Below are 21,316 nucleotides of genomic sequence, written 5' to 3'. Positions count from 1 at the left end.
GGGGAAGACATTAATGTTCCCATTTAATGGGTGGGGAAACTGAGGCACGGAGAGGAACTGTGGCGCCCAAGTTACCCTGTCAGGCTGTGGCAAAATCCAGATTTAGATCTGGCCCTCACAGGAGCCACAGTGTCTCTCAAGAAAACCCTCAAAATGCCTCATAAGTTGCTCCTTGAGAAAATAATTTTTTTAAGAGACATTCTCATCAAAGAGTCTTAAAGCATAAATATAAAATTTAAAACATGTTAACAGTCCTTTCGGTTTCTGAACTGCACCCAGAAGAGCTCAGAACAGTACATCACAGTTTTTCAAGGCAACAAACAAATGACAATGTTACCAGGAGAGAAATGAGGGGAAGTGGGCAGGTGGGATGAAGGCAGCAGTTTCACGCTGGAAGAGGATGGCTTATCCGGTGGTAACACCGCCACATTACCTTACCAGTTAGAGCAGGTCAGCTGCAGCTCCAAGGGGCAGAGCAGGGGAATGTTTGCTTGACTCAGCAAAAAAACCTCTAACAGTGAGGCTGTCAACAAAGGAATGATGTTTCTTCCTTACTCTAAACCTATTTCATTGCCCCTAAAATGGGAAGAACCCCACGCTAACATCCAATGGATGCTTTTACCTGTCTGCAGGTTGAAGCTAGAGTTTGCTTTGGAAAACCTTCAACTGCAATCCTCAGTCAAATTCCCAGGAAGAAGGGTGGGGGGCCTGAGAGGGTTGGGGGTAATTGTGGGAGAGAAATTTCCCGTCTGCAACAAGGTTCCTCTTTGCACGCCTCCCAGATGACAATGTCTGCTTAAGTGATACCTCTCTTTAGATAATTCGGTCAGGCTAGTTGCTTGACTCTATTCAGCCATTTCTCCTGGCTCTGTGGTTCCCTCTTTCCAGTTCCTCTGCACAGGAAGGCACTTGCACAAAAAGAGTATTTGGCTCTGAGAAGGAACCTTCCTGGAAGCTAGAGAATCAAGGAGGGAAGAATTGAATGTAGACAAAAGGCTGATATCCACTGTGCCAGGACACACCTGGAGGAATCCTTTGGCCCCTTTGGTCTGGGACTGACCCTAATGTCCTCCAAATGGCTAAGTTTAATTGCAGTTTCTCTAATTCCTCCCAAGATTCGAGATGAATAACAGATTTGGAGGCTGGGCAGCTAAAGGCTTTACCAAGGGTCTTCTGCAGGATGACCAGCAGATGTTACAGGGCACGGAAATAAAACAGAAAGATGAACACTGTTTCTGTCTTCCAGCTTCTGCTAGTTGCCATGTAGCCAAAAGCTGACAGGTGTATGCCCCAAAGCAAAGGACACCAAGGAGAGAAATAGGACCCAGGTATGCCTGGTTTCCATCCTGTTGACATCTCTGTTCCTAGAGACATTACAAGCCCCAGACATGAAAATTGAGAGTCATGAGGGAAGGTCAGATGGAAATCTCATCCACGTGACAGAAGATGGGCATGAATGGGTGGCACCATTAGAATTTCAAGAATGTCATTTAGATGGATAAACCTTGAATGCTGGAGAGATCAAGCAACAAGGTTGACAGTCCAGGTATCTGGACCCAGTGCAGGGGAGGGAATCAGGAATTTGTCTGGAGCTCGGGTGAAGGGAGTGGAGAATGAGAAGGAAGCCTGAGGCTGTTTGCTCAGGGTCGTCCTTTTCATTCACGCCCTGCCTGCATCTGTCAAACCTCAGTGAGCATCCTTTTCTCTGCATATGCCCGATGTGGAGGAGGAAGGTAGCTGGGTCTCCGTTCCCGAGCGGTCTCGGAGAATTCAGGCTTGCCAAGTCCACTGTCGGCTGCCTTCAGGTCTGGTGCAGGCTGCCCACAAGTGACATGGGTATACTGGCCTTGCTCCTCCTGCTCCGTCTCCCGGTGGTAGAAGTAGTTGAAGTTGGAGACAATGACGGGCACAGGCAGGGCAATGGTGAGGACCCCAGCGATGGCACACAGCGAGCCCACGATCTTGCCCCCCACCGTCATGGGGTACATGTCTCCATAACCTACCGTGGTCATTGTAACCACTGCCCACCAGAAGGCATCTGGGATGCTGGGAAAGAGTGAATCATCATCGTCGGCCTCTGCGAAGTAGACGGCACTGGAGAAGAGGATGACCCCGATGAAGAGGAAGAAGATGAGCAGGCCCAGCTCCCGCATGGAGGCCTGCAAGGTCTTGCCCAGGATCTGGAGCCCCTTGGAGTGGCGGGAGAGCTTGAAGATGCGGAACACCCGGACCAGGCGGATCACTCTGAGGATGGCCAGGGACATGGCCTGCTGCCCGTTCTGGCCGCCACCTCCACTGGCCGACTGCTGTTCCTGCTGCTGTACCAGCTCAGTGCCCAGGGTGATGAAGTAGGGGAAGATGGCCACCAAGTCAATGATGTTCATGATGTTGCGGAAGAAGGCTGGCTTGCTGGGGCAGGCAGAAAAGCGAACCAGGAGCTCAAAAGTGAACCAAACTATGCACAGGGTCTCCACCAGAAAGAACGGGTCAGTAAAGAAAGAGCCTCCAAGAGTACTTAGTGAGGATGAGCCACCTGCCACCATGCCCCCCGGGGGGAGGCCAGGATGAAAGGTATAGGAATCCTCTTCATCTTCGTCTTCCTCTTGACTACCCCTGGAAATTGGGGAGTCTCTGCTCACACCATTGCTTCCACCTCGACCATCTGCACGGAACTGGGGCAAGGTCTCCAAGCAAAAGATGACGATGGAGATGAGAATGACCAACACGGAGACGATGGCGATGCCCCTGGCGGGGCCTGAGCTCTCAGGGTACTCGAAGAGAAGCCAGACCTGGCGCTGGAAGGGCTGGGAGGGCAGTGGCTTCTCGTCCTCGCCACCTTCGGGCAGGCAGCCCTCGTCCTCCCGGAAGGCCGCCAGGGCCTCGTCCCCCAGCTGGTAGAAGCGGATCTCCTCCAGGAAGATGTCCAGGGGCACGTTGACCGGCCTCCGCAGGCGGCCCCCAGACTGGTAGTAGTAGAGGATGGCGTCGAAGCTGGGCCGGTTGCGGTCGAAGAAGTACTCGTTCCTCAGGGGGTCGAAGAAGCGGACTCTGCGACCGGGGTCTCCCAGCAGCGTGTCGGGAAACAGCGACAGGGTGCGCAGTTGCGTCTCGAAGCGCAGCCCGGAGATATTGATCACCAGGCGCTCGCTACTACAGCAGCCCCCGCCCCCGCCGGCCTCCGGGAAATCTCCCGCATCCTGTTGCTCCCCCTCCGGCCCACGGACCTCCCCCGGCGCCGCCAGCGTCAGGGATTTCTCCGACCTCATGTCCCCTCCGCGGTGCGCTCCCCGCCACTAGGACGGCGCCCACGACACAACCTCTGGAGCGCGGCACCTCTTCCCGGCTCTCAGCGGCGCCCTCCGTGTAGGGTGGGGCTCGCGCTCCTCCGAGCTCGCGGTCTGGCCTGGCCGCTGGGTCTGTGAGCCCCGAAGCCCCGGTCTCTGCAAGGCTAGGTCTGGAGAGGGGACCCGGACGCAGAGGATTTCGCTCCGCGCCTCCAGATATCCGCGCTTGGGTGCCACAGCTTACTGGGATACCTGGAACCGCAAACTGGCGCGTGTGAAACGGGCTGCCCGAAAAGACGCGTGGCTTCGCCCCCTGCCGTGCCTGAGACTGGGCTCCAGGACGCGGGGGTCCGACCTCCGGAGGGTTAGCTCTTCCCGGCTCCCAATGCGTTTCTCCAGCCGCTCAAGCCCCCGGCAGCCGCTGGGAGCGAAGCGCCAGATGCGCCTCCCTCCGGCTCGGCAGAGACTCCTGGCGGGGCTCGGCCTCCGCCCTACGTGCACCGCGGGCTCCGTCTGGCCAAGGTCGCCGTTCCCGCCGCCACAGCCACCACCTCCTCCCTGTGAGTCGCGCCGCAGGCCTCGCAGAGGGCCCTGCGGCTGCCCCGGCGCCAGGGCGCGGGGACCCACCTCCCCACCGCTCAAGCCTTCGCTGCAGCCGCGGCAGTTGCAGTGGCAGCAGCTCGGCTCTCCGCTCTGCCCTTCCTTCCCAACACTCACTCTCCAAGTGACGTGGCAGGCCCCGCCTGCTGCCCCCTCCCACCCCACTCTCACATCACACCCCTCGCCCAGCCAGGGGCTGCCGCGAGCCAGGGCGCTGTGGAAATAGACACACACTTGCCTCACCAGTAATCTTTCCCGCGCTCGCCTGGCACGCCTCTCCCTTGCTCGCATTCACAATCGCGGCCCCCTAAACAAGCACCAGCACCCTAATACCACACCCCCTCCACCTCCGCAATCAGCTTTCCTCATTTCAGTTTACAGGAGGTGATCTGCGCAGTGCATTTCACCGAGGAGAAAACACACCCCGCCCCACCATACAACACAACAGGGAGCACTGTACCTCCACTGGTCCAGAAATCTAATGAAAAAATCGAATCATATTTTGTCCCTCGATATTTACGAAGACCCATTTGCCAGCTTCCTTAATCTACTTAAAAGAGAGAGAGAGAGAGAAAGCATCTGTAGAAGTCTTCAGAGCTTCCAATTTAGATAGTATTCCAGTGTAAGTCCCCAGAGAATCCATACCTCCCTTTGCGAACCTGGAAGGGCAAGGCTGCAACTGTCCTAGAGTAGCAAAGTTGGTAGCAGAGAAGGGGCTGGGAAGTCTCCCATTGCTTTTTGCCTCAGAGGTTTTCCAGGGGAGTTCTGGGAACTGGGGCAGCAGCCCGAGTGAAAAAAGAACCAGAAGATGGTGGTCTCTCAGAGGTATCCTGGTTCAGGGAAGCACACCCTGGAATTCATTTGCTTCCAGCCTCCCTGGGAGCTCATCGGGGAATGCCTTCTTACTGCACAGGCAAGAAAAGAGAGGAGGGGATGAGTGGGAAGTGGTATGTAAGAATGTTGAAAAGAAAAATAATGGCTACATTTACTGAGCATCTAATATGTGCTGGCCGGATTCCAGGTGCTCTACCTGTGCTATGTCACTCACAGCCCCATCTGTCCCACAACCCTATGAGAAAGATGGCCCCTGCTCTTAGGTAATGTTACAGTGAAGACTCGCCTGGCAGTATTTGGATAGGGACCAAAGTTTGATGTTAGGGAATCTTGCCCTAACTCTCTAGGAGGGAAGCCGTAAGAATGGTTTTCTATCCATTTCCACTGGAAACCATATAGTCTTTCTTTACTAGACCAGACAGGTTAGAGTTTGGTGGAAGAGGATTGCTCTGATTTTTTTAGACTGCCACTTCCAGGTATGGTTGGCATTTGCTTCTCTTTACCCCAGTTTCTCCCTTCCTGGTTGTCTGTGGCCAAAATTAATTGGCTGATGACTACAAGTTGTTTTGTGTAGCTTCTTGTTCATTTTATATCATTGCTGATAATGACAGGAATGATACATAAAGGTAATCTCAAACCACAAGATACAAGCAAGAATTCTTTGTATTGCACAGTGTTTTAAAACCACAGTGGTTCGCAGCAGCATTCACTGCCGGAGGGGTTGGGGGGAGTAGAGACAAAGTCTTCTAGATGTGTAGGGCAGAGGTCAGGTAGTGAATGCGTAGGAGAGAAGCTAGCATCTCATTGCATCTTCATTCTCTGGGCTGTTGCTTCAGGAGGTGCAGCCAGACTCTGCTTCCTCTCTGTGCCTGTGCTGTTAGTTTCCACTTCCTCCCTTCACCTTGCATGCTTCAGTGAAAGGTGAGAAAGCAATTGCACCCAGTCACCCAGTCCACAGTTTCCCTATTTACAGGCTATGTAATTAAGCAATTTAGACTTCATGCAAGTCGCTCCATTCAAAAAAATAAGAAAAAGTAAAAGAAGAAAAGGAAACAACAACAGACACAATACAGAAGATACTCTTTCACCCTTGTCCGATTATCTGCAATTATTTTCTGGATTATAAATTAATTTACTCTTTTTGTCCTTGTTTTCAAAATTTATAATGAATTATTCATTTCATGTTTGTTTTCGTCATTGCTGTTTTTATTCATGAGGCTGTCAACTAGGTCAGTAACTCTTCAAAACAAATGGTGGGAAGCATGGGAAAAAAAAAAAAAAAAACCTGCATTCTGCCAGAAGGGTGCACAGTCTAACATGGTAAAAGGAATCACCATTTGAGTACCCCTGGGTTAAGTCTGGCTGGTGCTGCCCGCCAGCCTACATCAGAGCTGACGTTCCTGGTTACCTTCACATCAGGCATGAGGCTGTGCCCCAGGAGATGTCTCACTGTGCGCGAGGAGGTTCCCCCTGAGAGAAAAGTCATTACCAAATTCATGAATCAGAGTTCTGTTTTTAGTTCTTTTGTGAAAGAGACTCATTTCTTAGCTTTAGAAAATCCGTATGCTTAGATCATTCTTCTCTAGCATATATGAAGAGTGAGTAAAATTACACCTTCAGAAGTGCCAGTTCCCAGGTGAAGAAAGACAAAAGGCACAACCCCATCCATACACTGCAACACCACTTCCAGTGACAGGTGAACATTTCCCCCACATTCACTGAGCACCGATTTCATGACAGCACAGATTTTTCTTGTGCCTAAATTCAAATATTTGCAATGATGCTAGGGGCCATTCACGGAATTAACAAGCATTTATTGAGAAGCAGCTGGGTGCCCATCATACTGGCAGGTGCTAGGGGTTTAGAAGTGATCTAGACAAAATATCTGTTTTCGTGAGCTTACATGTCTGTGCAGTAAATACATTACATTCTAGACAGAAAATTTTGACAGTAAACAATAAAGAAGAAATTTATATATTATAGTAAATGCTTTGAGAAACTAAATGGGATGCTATGTCAGAAATCAACCTGAGGATTCAACTTTGAACAGGGTGGTTGGGAAAGATGCCCCAGAAGAGACAATATGGGATGGCTGTCAAGCAGAGAGGAGACATGATTTGCATAGAGGCTATGAAGAGAATGCATTACAAGGGGGCAAAAGGAAAATGGGCCAGGAAATTGCAGTAGTCTGGGAAAAGGTTGATAGTGACAGGGACTGGACTAAAGGTAAAGCAAGTAGGGATAGAGTGGGGATGAGGTGGGGGCGGGGCGGGGAGATTTAAGAGAATCAGCAGGAATTGGTGATGGATAGGACATGAGAAACAATCAAAGAATGCCAGGTTTGGGGTTTGAGCAACGGGGGAGAGAGGTGTCATTTACTAAGAAAGGGAATATAAGGAATTAAACAGGTTAGGATCAGGGGTGCCTGGGTTGCTCGGTCGGTTGAGCATTGGGCTCCCTGCTCAGCGGGGAGTCTGCTTCTCCCTCTCCCTCTGCTCCTCCCCCCGCTTGAGCTCGCACTCTCTCTCTCTTTCTCTCATGCTCTCTCTCTCTCAAATACATAAAATCTTTAAAAAAATAAATAAACAGGTTAGGATCAATCAAGACCTCATGTTCAGAAATGTTAAATTGGAGAGGTAAATTAAACATGCAAATAAAGACATTGAGAAGTGGTTATTTATTCAGGCCTGGAATATGAAAAAGAAATGAGTGATTTGTGAATGTAAAATATTTAGAAATATTTAAGCCCATGGCACTGACATCTTCTAGAGAGACAGAATATGGACAATGAAGAGAAACATAACCAAGGCCAAGTCCTGCACAGTACTTTACAATTCACAGTTCAAGTTCAGGAAGAAGAGGAGCCAGCAGAGGAGACCAAGGGGTGGTCAGTGGGGTCAAAAGAAAACCAGAGAAGATGTTGTCCCAGATTCGCATCTTCACAGGGTCATGCTGACTTCCAAATGAGCACAATATCTGCATCAGATCAGGAGCACAGCGTGGGAAGAAAAAGGTCACAGTAGGGAGGAACCACCTGAAAATGGATGTATGTACTAACCAAGATGAGTACATAACAATGCGCCACATAATTTGATAACCATTTATATTAGTGTCTCTGCCCTGGAGTTTAAAATGTACTCATCCCAGCTATGTAAATTAGCATTCTATCCTATTTTCCAGGCTTCTTTTATTAATTTTTTTACTTTGTATATGTGTGTGTGCACACGCGCATGCACGCACGTGTGTGCTTGTCATCACCCCAGCAGTAGGATCCTTGTAGTGTTTCTCTGGAGAGAGAGGACAGTGGTCATAGACTGGGCCTTGTTTCTCTGAATAATCTCAGAATGCTTCTTTTTACCTGCCTTATCACCCACAGGCCCCTGTGGGAGGAAAGAGTGGTAAGTGGTCAACACCCTCAGTTCCTACTTGAGTGCATAATTATACACACATCCTCCCTGAGAAGAATCAAGAAAAATCACCCCTTTCTTTGGCTCTGCACTGGAGAAGACAAACCATATGGAGACAGTTGGGGGCAGGGGTGTGATGCATCAGACACTGTGTCTCTCATCTTACTCTCTCACCTCTGGGCAAGGCTCACTGCCCCAATCCTTCCGTTCTTCAGGATGGCCAATGTGGAAGTTCCTCTGACCAGAAAACAGTGTCCTATATGACCCTGCCTCCTTCCTGGGTCATTTTTACTCCTCTTAACCTTCCCCCCATTTTCCTGGCTGGAAAGATGAAGGAAGGAAGCTTTGAATTCTGGGGGACATGGGGAGATTAATGGATGATTGGGTGATTCTATGCTTTGCAAACAATCTTTGCTACATTCCTTTTGTTCCCATCCCTCTACATGTACACACACACATACACACACACACGCACACAAACACACACAAATTTGGTCATCTAAGACTTACATTAAAAAGAAATCACTGTCTTGAAATTTGAGCTTTAAGTTCCTGCCAGTAGCACCCACTAGTCTTATAAACTGTTTAGTGCCCCCTTCTCACACTTGATAGTGTAACTCTTAGACCTAAAGTCCCCTTCTATTAATTTAGTCTTTGGAAGCACCATCACCATTTTCCTCCTCCTGGGCTTTCCCTGGGACCAGAGTGGACAAGGGGAAGGACAAATGCAAATATATATATTCTATAGATAAGCATCATTTATATTTAGCTCCTTAGCCAGAGTTTTGATGATGATGACGATGATAGTGATATCAACTACAAAATGATGATGGTGATGATGATACTCCAGAATCCACTAGAGAAAAATCTAACAGCTTTTGCTTGAGTGAAGCTGTATATTGGAAAAGGAATGCATTAGACATCTGTGCCATGCAAATCAACAGCCTTAGGAAATGACTAGCCATGCCAAGAAATAAATCTATAAAGAACTCTTTATCATTCAGGGAGGATCCCGAGAGAGCTTGTTAGTATCACACGTTTGCAGCCTGCTTCTTCATGCCAGTCCACAACGGAGATAAGTCACCAGTGCTGCTTTCCAGATGTCTCCGGTTCTCTACCTTTCAGGAATGGGGGTTTGTGCTCTCCAGCTCCCCTGTGGTTAGACCAGGCAAATAGTTCTGACCAAGGATTTGTACGCAGAAGTGATGTGTGTCACTTCTAGACTAAAACATTGCATTGAATGTAAAGAAAGCCGCCAGAACTTTCTTTAGCTCAGCCACTCTTGACCAGTAGTGGTCAAGATGGTGGCTGCTGTCAGAGTGAGGCGGGGTCCAGAGTGAGGTGACATGGAGCCCAGCCAAAGCAATAGAAATGTAGCATGAGTGAGAAACTCATTCTAATCCTGTGATATATGGGGGTTGATTTGTTATCATGGCATAATCTAGCCTATCCGAACCAATTCAACAGTACTACCCAGAAATGAGGAGCTGCTATAACCAAAAATCTGTGGCCTTGGCATTGGACTGGGGCCAAATGATGGGCAGTAAAGAAGCTTCACAGGCAATCCATGTTACAAGTGGCAAAATATTTGCAAATTGTTGCCTGTGACAGCTTAGAAGGCAGATCAAGTACCTAAAAACTTGCCTATCTGGGAGGAGGTTTGAAAACAGATTGTTAGTATTGTACAGTGACTACTGCAAGCTACATCTGACAATGTAGTACAAGGTATTGATGAGCTCAGAAAAGAACTAGTCATTTAGCAAGCAGAGGTGGAATGGACCAGAGATGGCCCAGAAATGTGGGGATTTTGAGGACTGGCAGAGGGACCTGCTTCTCATCTCCCCCAAGAAAGTAAACAAAACTTGAAAGACCTCTGTGCAAAAAGGGCTTATTAGGACTCAGGTTTGCTGTATGGAAAAAATCAAGCAGAGGTCAGTCATGCCCATTGTTAATACCTCTGAGTGGGATAAGGTGTTTTAAAGCAAAACTAATTATAGCTATGGCTTCCCTACCACCACCACAAAAAATCATTTTTAATTGGACAAACTAGCTTAAAAAGGGAGGGCAGAGGAGAGACAAAGAGAGAGAGACCGAGAGAAAGACTAAAAGTGTAACTTCCCACAGAAAACTGACAGACTCAAATTATCCACGGTTACGTTCATCTGAAGAAGAACCACTGGTGTGGTTATTGGCTATTGGCACATAGAGCTGCCTGGAGCAGATAGGGAAAAGCCCAAGGTAATTTTAAGATAGCCATACTCAAAGGCACCCTGCCCTGGACTAAACCATTCATTACTGTTCAAGACTTGAAACAACCTTGTGTCCCTAAATTTTTATGGCCAAGAAGCTGGCTGAGAAAGCTACTGAGTCCCAAAGGAAAGTATCAGCAGCATGCCCATCTCAGATATGAGCAACGAAGATAACAGAGAAAAAGGAACATTCCAGAGAAGAAGCTAAGAGGCAGAGAAGAGCAGCCAAACAAGGGCCCAATTGTCCTTAGCAGGGTTTCAGAATCACCACAAAGCAGGGATTGCTGAGCTTCTTCTATCTCCCCCTTTCTGAATAGGACTATTTATTAAAGTTATCCTATTTCAGATCAACTATTGTCTATTGTGTTGTGAAAGAGGGAAACAAAACTTGTCTTTTGGGTTCCCTACGTCTCTGAATTAGGAGGACCCACAACCCTAACTGAACATGTCACTCCGTAACATGAAGACAACTACATGCTACTAGAGAGCCTAGAATTTCAGTTTTGTGCCAGGAATAGATAAGGCTTTTGTGTGTCTTTTGGGTTGACTCCCTTAGAGAGTAAGTAAGCCATTTTGTCTATGATAGCCAGATATTGCATGATCAGGAGGGCAGTTGATGGGAGTCAATGCTACTGTTTACCAAATATTTCCAGCTCTCCACCTCCTGGGCACACAATAGGATTGTGTCCTTCCTGGCCCATGTAATGATGTGGTTCTAGTTCCCTCGTTCTAGTTGATGAGTTAGGACATGTGTTACATCTGGCCTGCAGCACTTACTTGCCAGAGTGGTTTTCCTTTGCCATATTGATGCAGAGCACATGAGAAGGTGGAGCAGCCAGCTCCAGAAAGAATGGAGCAGAGCCTCAAGAACACCAGGATGGGTAAGTAGTCTGAGCAATAAGTAACCCTTTATTATAACCCACTGAGATTTATGAGATGTTTGTTACTACAACATAACCTCTCCTCACCTATATACCTCCTTGCTTTCCTGCTTGGAAGATACATACAACAAAAGTAATCAATGTTCCATTTTCTATGGCTAAAAAGAAACAAAATCGAACATGAATCATGAAATTCATTACCAAAGCATCACTTCGGCCAATGTTTTTGTTCTTATTGCTGCTTATTCCTACCCCTGCCATATCATTCTGTAGGGATTTTCCCATGTGCTTGTACTGAGCTCCTCTGAATTTTTGCTTTTCCTTGCCCATTTTCTGACCCAACTTTACGTCACTGAGGCAGCAGCATGCTGTCTAGTTCTGGCATCCTAGCTGAGATCTCAAACACGACCACAGACTGTGGCTAAGTCAGTCTTTACAATAAAATGTAAGCACCTTTTGTTGATTAGCTTTTTAATAAATATTCACTAAAGATAGCAATAGTTAATTATAAACATTTACTGGATGCTTACTGTATTCCAATCACTTTCCTAAGAGCCATGAGGTAGGAGCTTTCCCTAATTTTCTTGGACAAACAAGAAAACTGAAGCATGGAGAAGCTAAATAATCCCCCAGGTGGTAGAACTAGTGGGTACTAGAGCAGGCTGCAAATGTAAGCAGCCTTGCGTCCAGAGCTCATGTTGCAGGCATTCCACTTTTCATTCCCAAACTGTGTTCTACACAATTCTAGTTTTGTGTCATGGTAATAGATATTTACATACACTCACACTCCCCAATTAAATGAGTCTGGGAATCTGATACTTTAACCATCTCAGAGAGGTTCATAATAGACATTAGAATATTAAAGCCTCTAATACATTCCTTAACATTATTTAATGTTTTCCAAATAGATTTAACCATTGAACCTCATTTTTCACCAAACCTTATGTTTTGAGACATTCGTGTACTGTAGAGCATGATTTGAGAAAATTAAATCATAGGAACCAAACCTTAGGGATGACAGTGAACATCACCTCACTCAACTGCCTTAATTTGCTAATGACAGAATCGGACTTTAGAAGGAGTCAATGACTTTTCTAAGTTCTTACAGCTGCAATGATTGGAATCCAGATCTCTGAATTCACCGTTCATTAGAATTTCCCTACCCCATGGGTTATAAATAACAAACTCTTCTAGGATGAAGTGGCAGATCAGAAAGAAGCCTATGTTCCCATAGATTTCAAACCATGTAAGGACAAGGCCCCTGTCATCTTTCCCCCTTGGCCTAGAACAATAGCCTTCATGTAACAGGTGCTCATCATGTTAGTTGATGAGTAACAATAAGGAGCAGAAGGAGGAGAAAGCAATCAGAAAGCAGAGATGAAGAGAGCATGCAGCCTATGCAGAGAGAGGGTCGGTTGCTAAGCAGGTAATATAAGGAATGCCACAAGGTCCAGAGCACCTTCCTTCATCTGCAATAACACCATCCTCCTCAAGGCACTGATGGAATAAAAGCAGATCCTGTATAGGGGTATATGTGAACATGAAGGTGTGGGGGGGGGTAGGGAGGGAAGGGGTTGGATGGCAGAGGCAAGGTGAGCTGGCCAAGACACAGAAAGCCACATCTCATTGTAGATATGGCCCCCAAATAACAAGCATGAGGGAAAGAGGTACCCAAAGCCAGTCCTGTAACGAAAGAACAAACAAAGAGTCTACGGCCATCCCACCCTGAACGCGCCTGATCTCATCTGAAAGAACAAACAAACAAACAAACAAAAAAAGCCATGACTGTCAGGGTATGTTCTGGAAAGATGGAGAAAATATTTTCCTGTTTTCTTCCACCACGGGAGTGAAGCATAAATTCTTTGAATAGAATCATGAAGAGGTTGGTCTGGAATCTTTGACACAGTTAAAGAAATTGTAGTTCCAAAGTGTATGTCTATGGTTTACTGTGCTAACTGTGGAGTCCATGGGGGTAGCACATTCATTTCTTTAGTTCTGAAAACAAGTTAGAGGATTTTATGGTTAGGAATGATGAGGCCCAAGTTGTAGTCTGTGAGGGAGTGCTTAAGGCAAAGGGATTTGAATCACTGTGCATCCAAACAAAAGTAAAATGACTTTTGGTTTTCCCCTAGGATCAGGAATTTGGGTACTCTTGTACTATTGCTGTACAAGAGAAGAACTTAGAGAAGGCTGTCTGTTGAGTAAGACAAGTCCCCAAAATAGGGTGGGAAGACTAGATCTCAGAAATGTTCTCTGCAAGGTACCATGTCAGTAGGGGAGCAGAGATCTATGCCCCCTCCTCCCAAGCACACTCCAGGCAGAGACCCATTGTCCCCCGCAAAGTAAATCCAAGACGTAGGGAGTGGGCCTCCAGGATGCTGCTTCCCCTCCTCAGGAGCAAAGGGTGTGATTTTAATGTTCTGATTCTCCTGCTTTACTGATGTGATGGAATAGCTGGGGCTAAATAATGCAGAACTCCTGTTCCACTGATGGCAAACTTCTCTCTTTTTTTAACTACAGACTCTAATTCACTCAAAGTAACAGATTATGTTTTAGGGCCTTTTATAAAATATTCATTCTCCCTCCCAGTGCTTGGTGGTTCAAGAAGCCTGGAAATGGCCCAGTAGAAGGAGGACCTCGTTTCCTCCCAGACACAATTTACAGAGGCCAGCCAGGCTCTGAGCACAGTGCCTGAAGGTGCCTGACGGGGCTGAGAGTGAGGATTTCAGCATTCCCCTCCCGGAGATCTGGACTGTCTGGGCCCTGGGGACGAGGGGCCAGCGAGGATGTAAGGGCAGAGAGTGCAGGGGAACCTCACACCCTATCCGTGCCTCCTGAACAGGTCAAAGCCTCTCCCCCCACCACCGGGCTCCCCACACACTTCTTTCTCTGCACCCTTTCTCCTGAAAAGGTTATGTTGTTTCCGCCCAGGCCTGGGGCCAGGACAACAGCAAGGGGACCAGAGTCCAGAGAATGGGTGGACCACCATGTGGAGGGTGGGGTGGAGGGGGTGCAAGAGAGAGAAGGGGGAGGTGATCATTGTTCTGGAGAGAACTCTGTTTCCTCTCCATTCACATTTCCCATTCAGGTGAGCACAGGACACATGACGATAACATTAACGATGACTTTTTCATGGTGCTTTATCCTCTTCAAAGGACAGTCACATCCAGAGCCTTGAACACTCAAGTTGAAGTCAGAGAGTATGACTTCTGGACCCACATGCTCACCATTCAGGCTTTGTCAGAGCACTTCCCTGGGCCTCAGTTTCCCCTGCACGAGAGGACTCTGGATTCTAAGGTAAATTACAATCCTAATTCTATAACCTTCGGATTCTGGAAATGTGCCCCTAATTCTAGGTAGGTCTATACTGTTTCAGAGGGTCTCTGCCCACTGACTGGTAGAAAGAACTGCATTCTCCTCAAGAACAAGAGTAGCAGCAATACCCTGATGTGTACTCTTCCAACTCTGGTCTTCCACTGTGACCCCAGACATCACCCACCAGGCCCTTCCCACAGGATGAGAGGAACGGGCTTTATGCATCCCTCCCAGCAGGCCCAGGACCTGATTTCTGGAGGCGATGCAGAGCAAGACATGTGTTACCAGCTGCAGTATCTACAGCCATAGGGGCAGAGAGAGAGAGAGGATGCAGACACTCACCCCTCCACGTGCCATTTTCCCTCAGATTCACAAGTATTCCTGTACCATTCTATATTGGGAAGTGCTCATCTAAGAGAAGATGAATGGCAGAAGCTGAAGGATCTTATACTAACAGCCAAAATACAGAGAGGTGAAAATCACAGTAAAGGACATTTCTAACAGATTTGTCATCTAAAAATCTCAAAGTACTCTGTGTCTCCCATCTAGCCCCAGAACCTATTAATCTGAAAGGCCCAAATTAATTAATGCATGCATTTTGTATTATCCCAGACAATAGTGTAGGTAAGAACCTGTGAGTCCTAAACTCCTCAAACTGTATTAACTGCAAAATAAGTAGAATTCTCCACTCATTTTAGTGTGAATTGAGTAGTGTTTATATGTGGAGAGAGAACAAAAAGAAGGCTCCTTGAAAGGGCTCTTTGTTGATTCTTTCTCGTCATTGCCTGCTGTCTTTTCCATGTATACTGGAGACTTCAGAGGGACTCATGCGTTTATTCCACAAATAATTACTGAACATCTTCTGTGTACCAGGTTCTGCATTAGGCTCTGGATATACAATGTTGAACAAAATAATCATGAATCCTGGCCCCAAGGACAGTCCATCTAACAGGGAGCAAAGTGTATACACACACACACACACACACACACACACACACAGAATCTTCAACCGGCCCCTAGCTGTTTCAGCACTCATTCAGATCATCCCAGCTGAGACCCCAGATATCACAGAGCAGGTACAGAACATTCCAACTGTGACTCGTCTGAATTCTCGAGTCACAGAACTGTGGCATATAATAATGACAAATCGTTGTTTTTAAGTCACTAGGAGCTGGGTACTTTGTTATGCAGCAACAGCTAACTGAAAGTCAAGTAACTCGTAGAAAGTCACTCAGCTGAGCTGCTAGAATAGACTCTGTCCTGGGAACTCCGATGTTGGAGCTCAGGGGTGCCCAGGCTCAACCTAGTCATCTGCTTTCCTGAATGCAGAAGTAACCCTCTCTGGCTTCCTTTTTACACACACACACACACACACACACACACACACCCTTGAGCATTGTATTTCACTATCTCATCACCAGAAGTGAGTTCTTTCAGGAAAAGGATATGCATGCAGCCTTTCATTTAGGGAGCAGGCATAAGCTTAGCTCATCAGAGTCCGCATATGGAATGCCACATCTGGCTGATGGGGGCCATACTTTAGCCATGCTCTCTGCGGCACAGAGAAACTAGACATAAGGTTCCAATTTGAATTCCATTTCCATGAAAACAATTTCCAGCCTAATCCTCTGGTCCTTCCCAAAGCCAGGAAGGGGCCCTGCTCTAGGGAAGTGCCTGCATCCTCACAAAACAGGTCCTTGTTCTCTTCTCAAGCATAGGGAGATGAAGAGTGGAGAAGTGGGTACAAACGGAGGGCTGGCCCGATGCTGTCTAGAAATTCTGCAGTTGGCATTCCCGATTTTGTCAGCTCAGGAATTGGCAGAGGAAGGGGCTAAGTGACATTTTATGCAAAGGAGAGAGAGTTTCAATTTTTGACAGTTTCCATGTGTCCAGACTCCATTTCCCACAGCTGCTTAGAGAAATGTCAAACCATATGAACATCCTAGTCTCCCTTCAAGTCATAGATAGATTGGGAGTGAGCAAATGGGATCGGCGCCTCAAATTGTAAATGAGAACATAGAGAGGAGGGCAGAAGAACGTACAAGGTCAGAGACAATGCTTATTCATCCCTGCAGTCCCAGGACCCAACTGCGACGGCTGGTAATTAACAGACAATCAATGTTTGTTGAATGAATGAAAATCTGATCTCCATACTGGCTTGATACTGGGTTCCTAAAATATTTCAGGAACTGGCCAACTTGCTCCCTATCCAGAAATGTGCCTGTCATCTCTAGAAGAAGGGTAGATACACTGAAAGCGTAGGGCTCCTTTGCCAGCTGGTAGAGCTCAAGCTCCTGAAACATGATATGGAAAGAGCACAAGTCATTGCCCCAGATGCTACTCACCAGCTGTGTTACCCTGGGCACATTTCTTAACCTCTCTGGGCCTCGGTATTCTCTGTCCTCCTCTTTAAAATGAAGCCAAAATTTCTCTTCTTTCCAAATTAATGTGAAGATATCTGGAGTACTTTATACATAAAGTAGAAATTTAATAACTGCGATTCCTTTCTCTTTACTTGGGTTGCCTCAACTCCAGGGATAAAATTTTGCCAGAGAAATCTACAACCTTGGATTTTCTGTTCTTTCTCTCCCTTTCACCTCCTTGCCCTTGTATCTGCCATACATGACAGCCCAGGTGTACGGATTCACTTTGGGATGTCAGACTATAAGACATTAGGTGCAAATCCCATCCCCTCACTTTTAGGAGTGTTGCTTAACTAATTTGGACTACCAATTTCTCATCTGTAAAAAGGGAGTCATGGGGCACCTGGGTGGCTCAGTAGGTTAGGTGTTTGCCTTCAGCTCAGGTCATAATCTCAGGGTCCTGGGATCGAGTCCTGCATCGGGCTCCCTGCTCAGTGGGGAGCCTGCTTCTCCCTCTCCCTCTGCCTCTCCCCCTGCTTGTGCTCTCTCTGTCTTTCGCTCTCAAAATAAATAAAATCTTTTTTAAAAACGAGGGGTCACATAATAACGTCTTTGTCAACACTGTCAAAGGGATGCTCTGTTATAAATTGTAAGGTTGTACCCTGCACAGGGCAGCTGGTATGCGAGTGGCTGAAGCCAAATCTGCATTCCACACACTATAGCACGTACCCTGCTGTGGCTGCTCACGTCCAGAGGAAGAGGTGTCTTTTTCTAATCTGCACAAAGGTCCTCTATGGGCTAAAGGTGCCACTTACTCTTGTTCATGATAGGAGGAAGCTTTAAAAATATGCCCCAAATCTGATTACTTTTTCTCACCACTTTGCTGCTCTAGAAGTCTCTCCATCAGTCTCCTCCTGCCAGGGGTGTGCTGGAACCCAAACTGGCTCATCAGAGCCGACTGCTAAATTTTCAGGAATTTTTCCAGCCTGTTGTCAAACTGGTGCTAGTTTAAAATTGGCCACGGTGGGAACATTTACACCAGAGAAATTAGCAAACATTACAAACCAGGGCCTTTCTTCCCCCTAGAGAGCTGGTTTACCGGTGTTCCACTCACTCCAACCGTCCTGCAGACTGTTCTCCACCCCCGGCCAGAGTAATTTAAAAATGGAAATCCACGTGTGTCATTTGCTTGCTTCAAAGACTCCAAAAGCTTCCCAGCCACACCAAGTATAAAATCTGAACTCCCAACTTCAGTCCATATGACCTATGTAACCTGGAAGATGCTGGTGCGTACTTCTGAGACTTCAGCTCCTCTCCCTCACTCAACCTGAGCCACACGGGCCTCCTCATAGTTTTTGGACGTGCAAGCTCTGTGTCTTCCTGTTTTGCACTTGCTCCTTCAGCCTGGAATATTCTCCCCCTGATATATATGCAGAACTTCCTTCCTCAATTCTCTCTGGTCTCCACTTAAATGTAACCTCCGCGGAGAGGCCCTCCCTGACCACACCCCACCCACTATTCTTCAGAGAGCTTATCACCATTTGGCACAACATATATTTGTTTCTTTGTAACGGCTTTATTGAGATATAATTCACATGCCATACAATTCACCCATTTAGAATGTACAATTCAATGGGTTATAGTCTGTGCAGAGTTGTGCAAACCATCACCACAATCAATTTTAGAACTTTTTTATCACCTCCAAAGAAGCCGCTTTCGCTATCACTGCCGAAGTCTTCCCCAAAGTCCCCCTTCACTTCCCACCAGCTCACAGCAACCACTAACATACCTTCTTTCTTTATATGTGCTTGTTCTAAACATTTCCCATAAGTGGAATTATATAATATATGGTCTGTAGTGACTGGTTTCTTTTCCTTAGCATAACATATTCAAGGTCCATCCATGTCATAGCCTATATTAGGACTCCAGTCCTTTTTGTGGCCAAATAAGATTTCATCACAAGGATCTATCACACTTTGTTTATCCATTCACCAGCTGATGGAAAATTGGGTTGTTTCTACCTTTTGGCTATTATGAATAATGTGCTATGAACATTCACATACAAATTTTTTGTAGACATGTTCCCATTTCTTTAGGGTATATAACTAGCAGTGGAATCATTGGATCACTTGGGTACTCGGTGTTTAATCTCCTGAGGAACTGCCCAGCTGTTTTCCAAAGTGGCCGCCGCACTTTATATTCCCACCAGCCCCAGCAGGGTGTGAGTGTTCAGATTTCTCTATATCCTCATCAACAATGGCTATTTTCTAAGGTTTTTGTTTGTTTGTTTGTTTTTTAATTGTAGCCATCCAAGTGAGTGTGAAGTGGTATCTCATTGTGGTCTTGATTTGCATTTCCCTGGGGGTTAATGATGTTGAGCATCTTTTCATGTACTTATTGGCCATATGTGTAGCATCTCTGGGGAAATGTTTATTCCGATCCTTTGTCCACTTTTAAAGAATTCTTTATATATTCTAGATATAAGTCTGTAATCAGATATATGGTTTGCAATATTTTCTCCCTTCTTGTGAGTTTTTTTTTTTAAGTGAGTAGATTTTACTTTTTTAGAGCAGGCTTACAAAAAAATTATGAGTTGTCTTTTCACTTTCTTGATGGTGTAATTTGAAGCAAAAAGTTTTTAATTTGATAATTTAAATTAATCTATTTTGCTGTTGTTGCTTGTGCTTTTGGTGTTATACCTAAGACTCCACTGCCATGATCCCAAAGATTATGCCTATGCTTTCTTCTAAGTGTTTGTAGTTTGGGTTCTTGCACTTTGGTCCTTGATCCACTTTGAGTTATGTTTGCATATGATGCGAAGTTAGGGTCTAACTGTGGACATCCACTTGTCCCAGTTTATATATTTCTTCTTGAAAATGTGTCTATTTTCCTGCTTAGGTCATCAGCTCCATGAAGACAGGGATTCCTTTCTGTTTTGTTCACTGATATCTGTATCCCCAGCACCTAAAACCTTGCCTGGCACATAGTGGGCACTCAAGGTTTGCCAAATAAATGAGTAATAAGTAACTCAATAAATGTAATTTATTATCATTATTTTACACTTTCAACCCCTCGGTGGCCTTCAGCCCATGTACCTCCAAATTCCTAATACAAAACAGTCTTTCACAGAAGTCCTGCCTTTACTCTTGTACCTGGATTTGGTTATTCCTCGTTGTAACCCTGATCCTCCAGCCAACCTAAGGGTAATCTTGGTCCCTCTATCTACTGTCTGTCAGCTTCTTAGGACCCTCTCTTAGCTTCCTCCCTTCTCTTAGCATCTTCTCTTAGCACCACCCTCTGCTTCCTCCCTACTTACTCTTCTCTCACCCTCATCATTCCAGCCTCCCTCTTCCAGGGATCACTCTCCTGCTCAGTGTGACAGTTACTCACCTTTACTGACCCCTAGTGTTTGTCTAGATTCATTTTTGCCTTTCACAAGGTGCTTCTGAGTTTGCCTTACAGACCCCCAGGAGACCCCTGTGATGCAAATCAAGCTCTTAGTAGTATCCCTGTTTTTAAACTGAGAACCTGAGGGGCCCTTGGGTGGCTCAGTCAGTTAAGCGTCTGCCTTCGGCTCAGGTCAAGATCCCAGGGTTCTGGGATTGAGTCCTGCATCAGGCTCCTTGCTCAGCAGGGGAGTCTGCTTCTCCCTCTCCCTCTGCCGCTGCCCCTGCTTGTTCTCTCTTTCTCTGTCTCTCAAATAAATAAATAAAATCTTCTAAAAATTAAAAATAAATGAAACTAAAATAAAATAAAATGAGAACCTGAGTCTTGAACAGCTTCCTTGGGCTGCCTGCAAGGCCCACAGCTTGTTAGTGGTGGCACTGTGACTGGAAGCCACGTCTTCTGTCTCCAAATGGGCACAAATCCTATGAAAACAGCCTTCAGGTTTTTGTTTGCATGAGGACAACTCTATCACACTGTCTGGAAAGCCTTCCCAAATTTCCAGTCATTTCCTTGATCAAACTAAGCATTTTTTACAGTATCAGTTAATTTTTGATAAATGAATGCTGTGCCAGATGCTGTGCTTTTTACATGCATTATTTTTTTAATCTTCACCCTTCCCTGAAGCTCAGAGAAGTTAATGAATTTCCCCAAGTTCACCTAACAAATGGTAGGGTTGGAATTCAGACCCAAGTTTTTAACAACCACATATTGCAAGCCACTTTTATAAGGAAATCCACCACAAGAAAAAACAAAACTAGTTAAAGAGAAGGGCAACCATGGAGTTCTTCTCCACCCTGATGGTGAGACAGCTATGCGTTGGTACTTACTCTTTTTTTTTTTTTTTTTTTTTTTCTGAAACAGGGACCCTAAGGGCTCTAGAACTAGAATCCTGAATCCTGGTTCTCCACACTTCCTGCTGGGCTCCTTCTTCAGCTT

General features: G+C 46.2%; 2 protein-coding genes across 2 annotated transcripts in view; both read right to left on the bottom strand.

Moving 5' to 3' along the window:
- GALNT8 (polypeptide N-acetylgalactosaminyltransferase 8) overlaps nt 1-21,316 on the bottom strand; it is a 151,957-nt gene that overhangs the window by 41,666 nt on the left and 88,975 nt on the right. The gene's annotated exons all lie outside the window — the stretch shown is intronic.
- KCNA6 (potassium voltage-gated channel subfamily A member 6) lies at nt 1,610-3,266 on the bottom strand. The gene has a single exon (XM_028121169.1). It carries the CDS (start codon nt 3,264-3,266, stop codon nt 1,680-1,682), a length of 1,587 nt encoding a protein of 528 aa, XP_027976970.1. The 3' UTR covers nt 1,610-1,679.

This window comes from Eumetopias jubatus, unplaced genomic scaffold (genome assembly GCF_037043125.1).
Source record: "Eumetopias jubatus isolate StellerSeaLion01/CBP00866 unplaced genomic scaffold, mEumJub1_p1.0 scaffold_8, whole genome shotgun sequence".
NCBI lineage: Eukaryota > Metazoa > Chordata > Mammalia > Carnivora > Otariidae > Eumetopias > Eumetopias jubatus.
The sequence above is the reverse complement of the archived record's forward strand: the minus strand, read 5'-3'. Positions and strand labels throughout refer to the sequence as shown.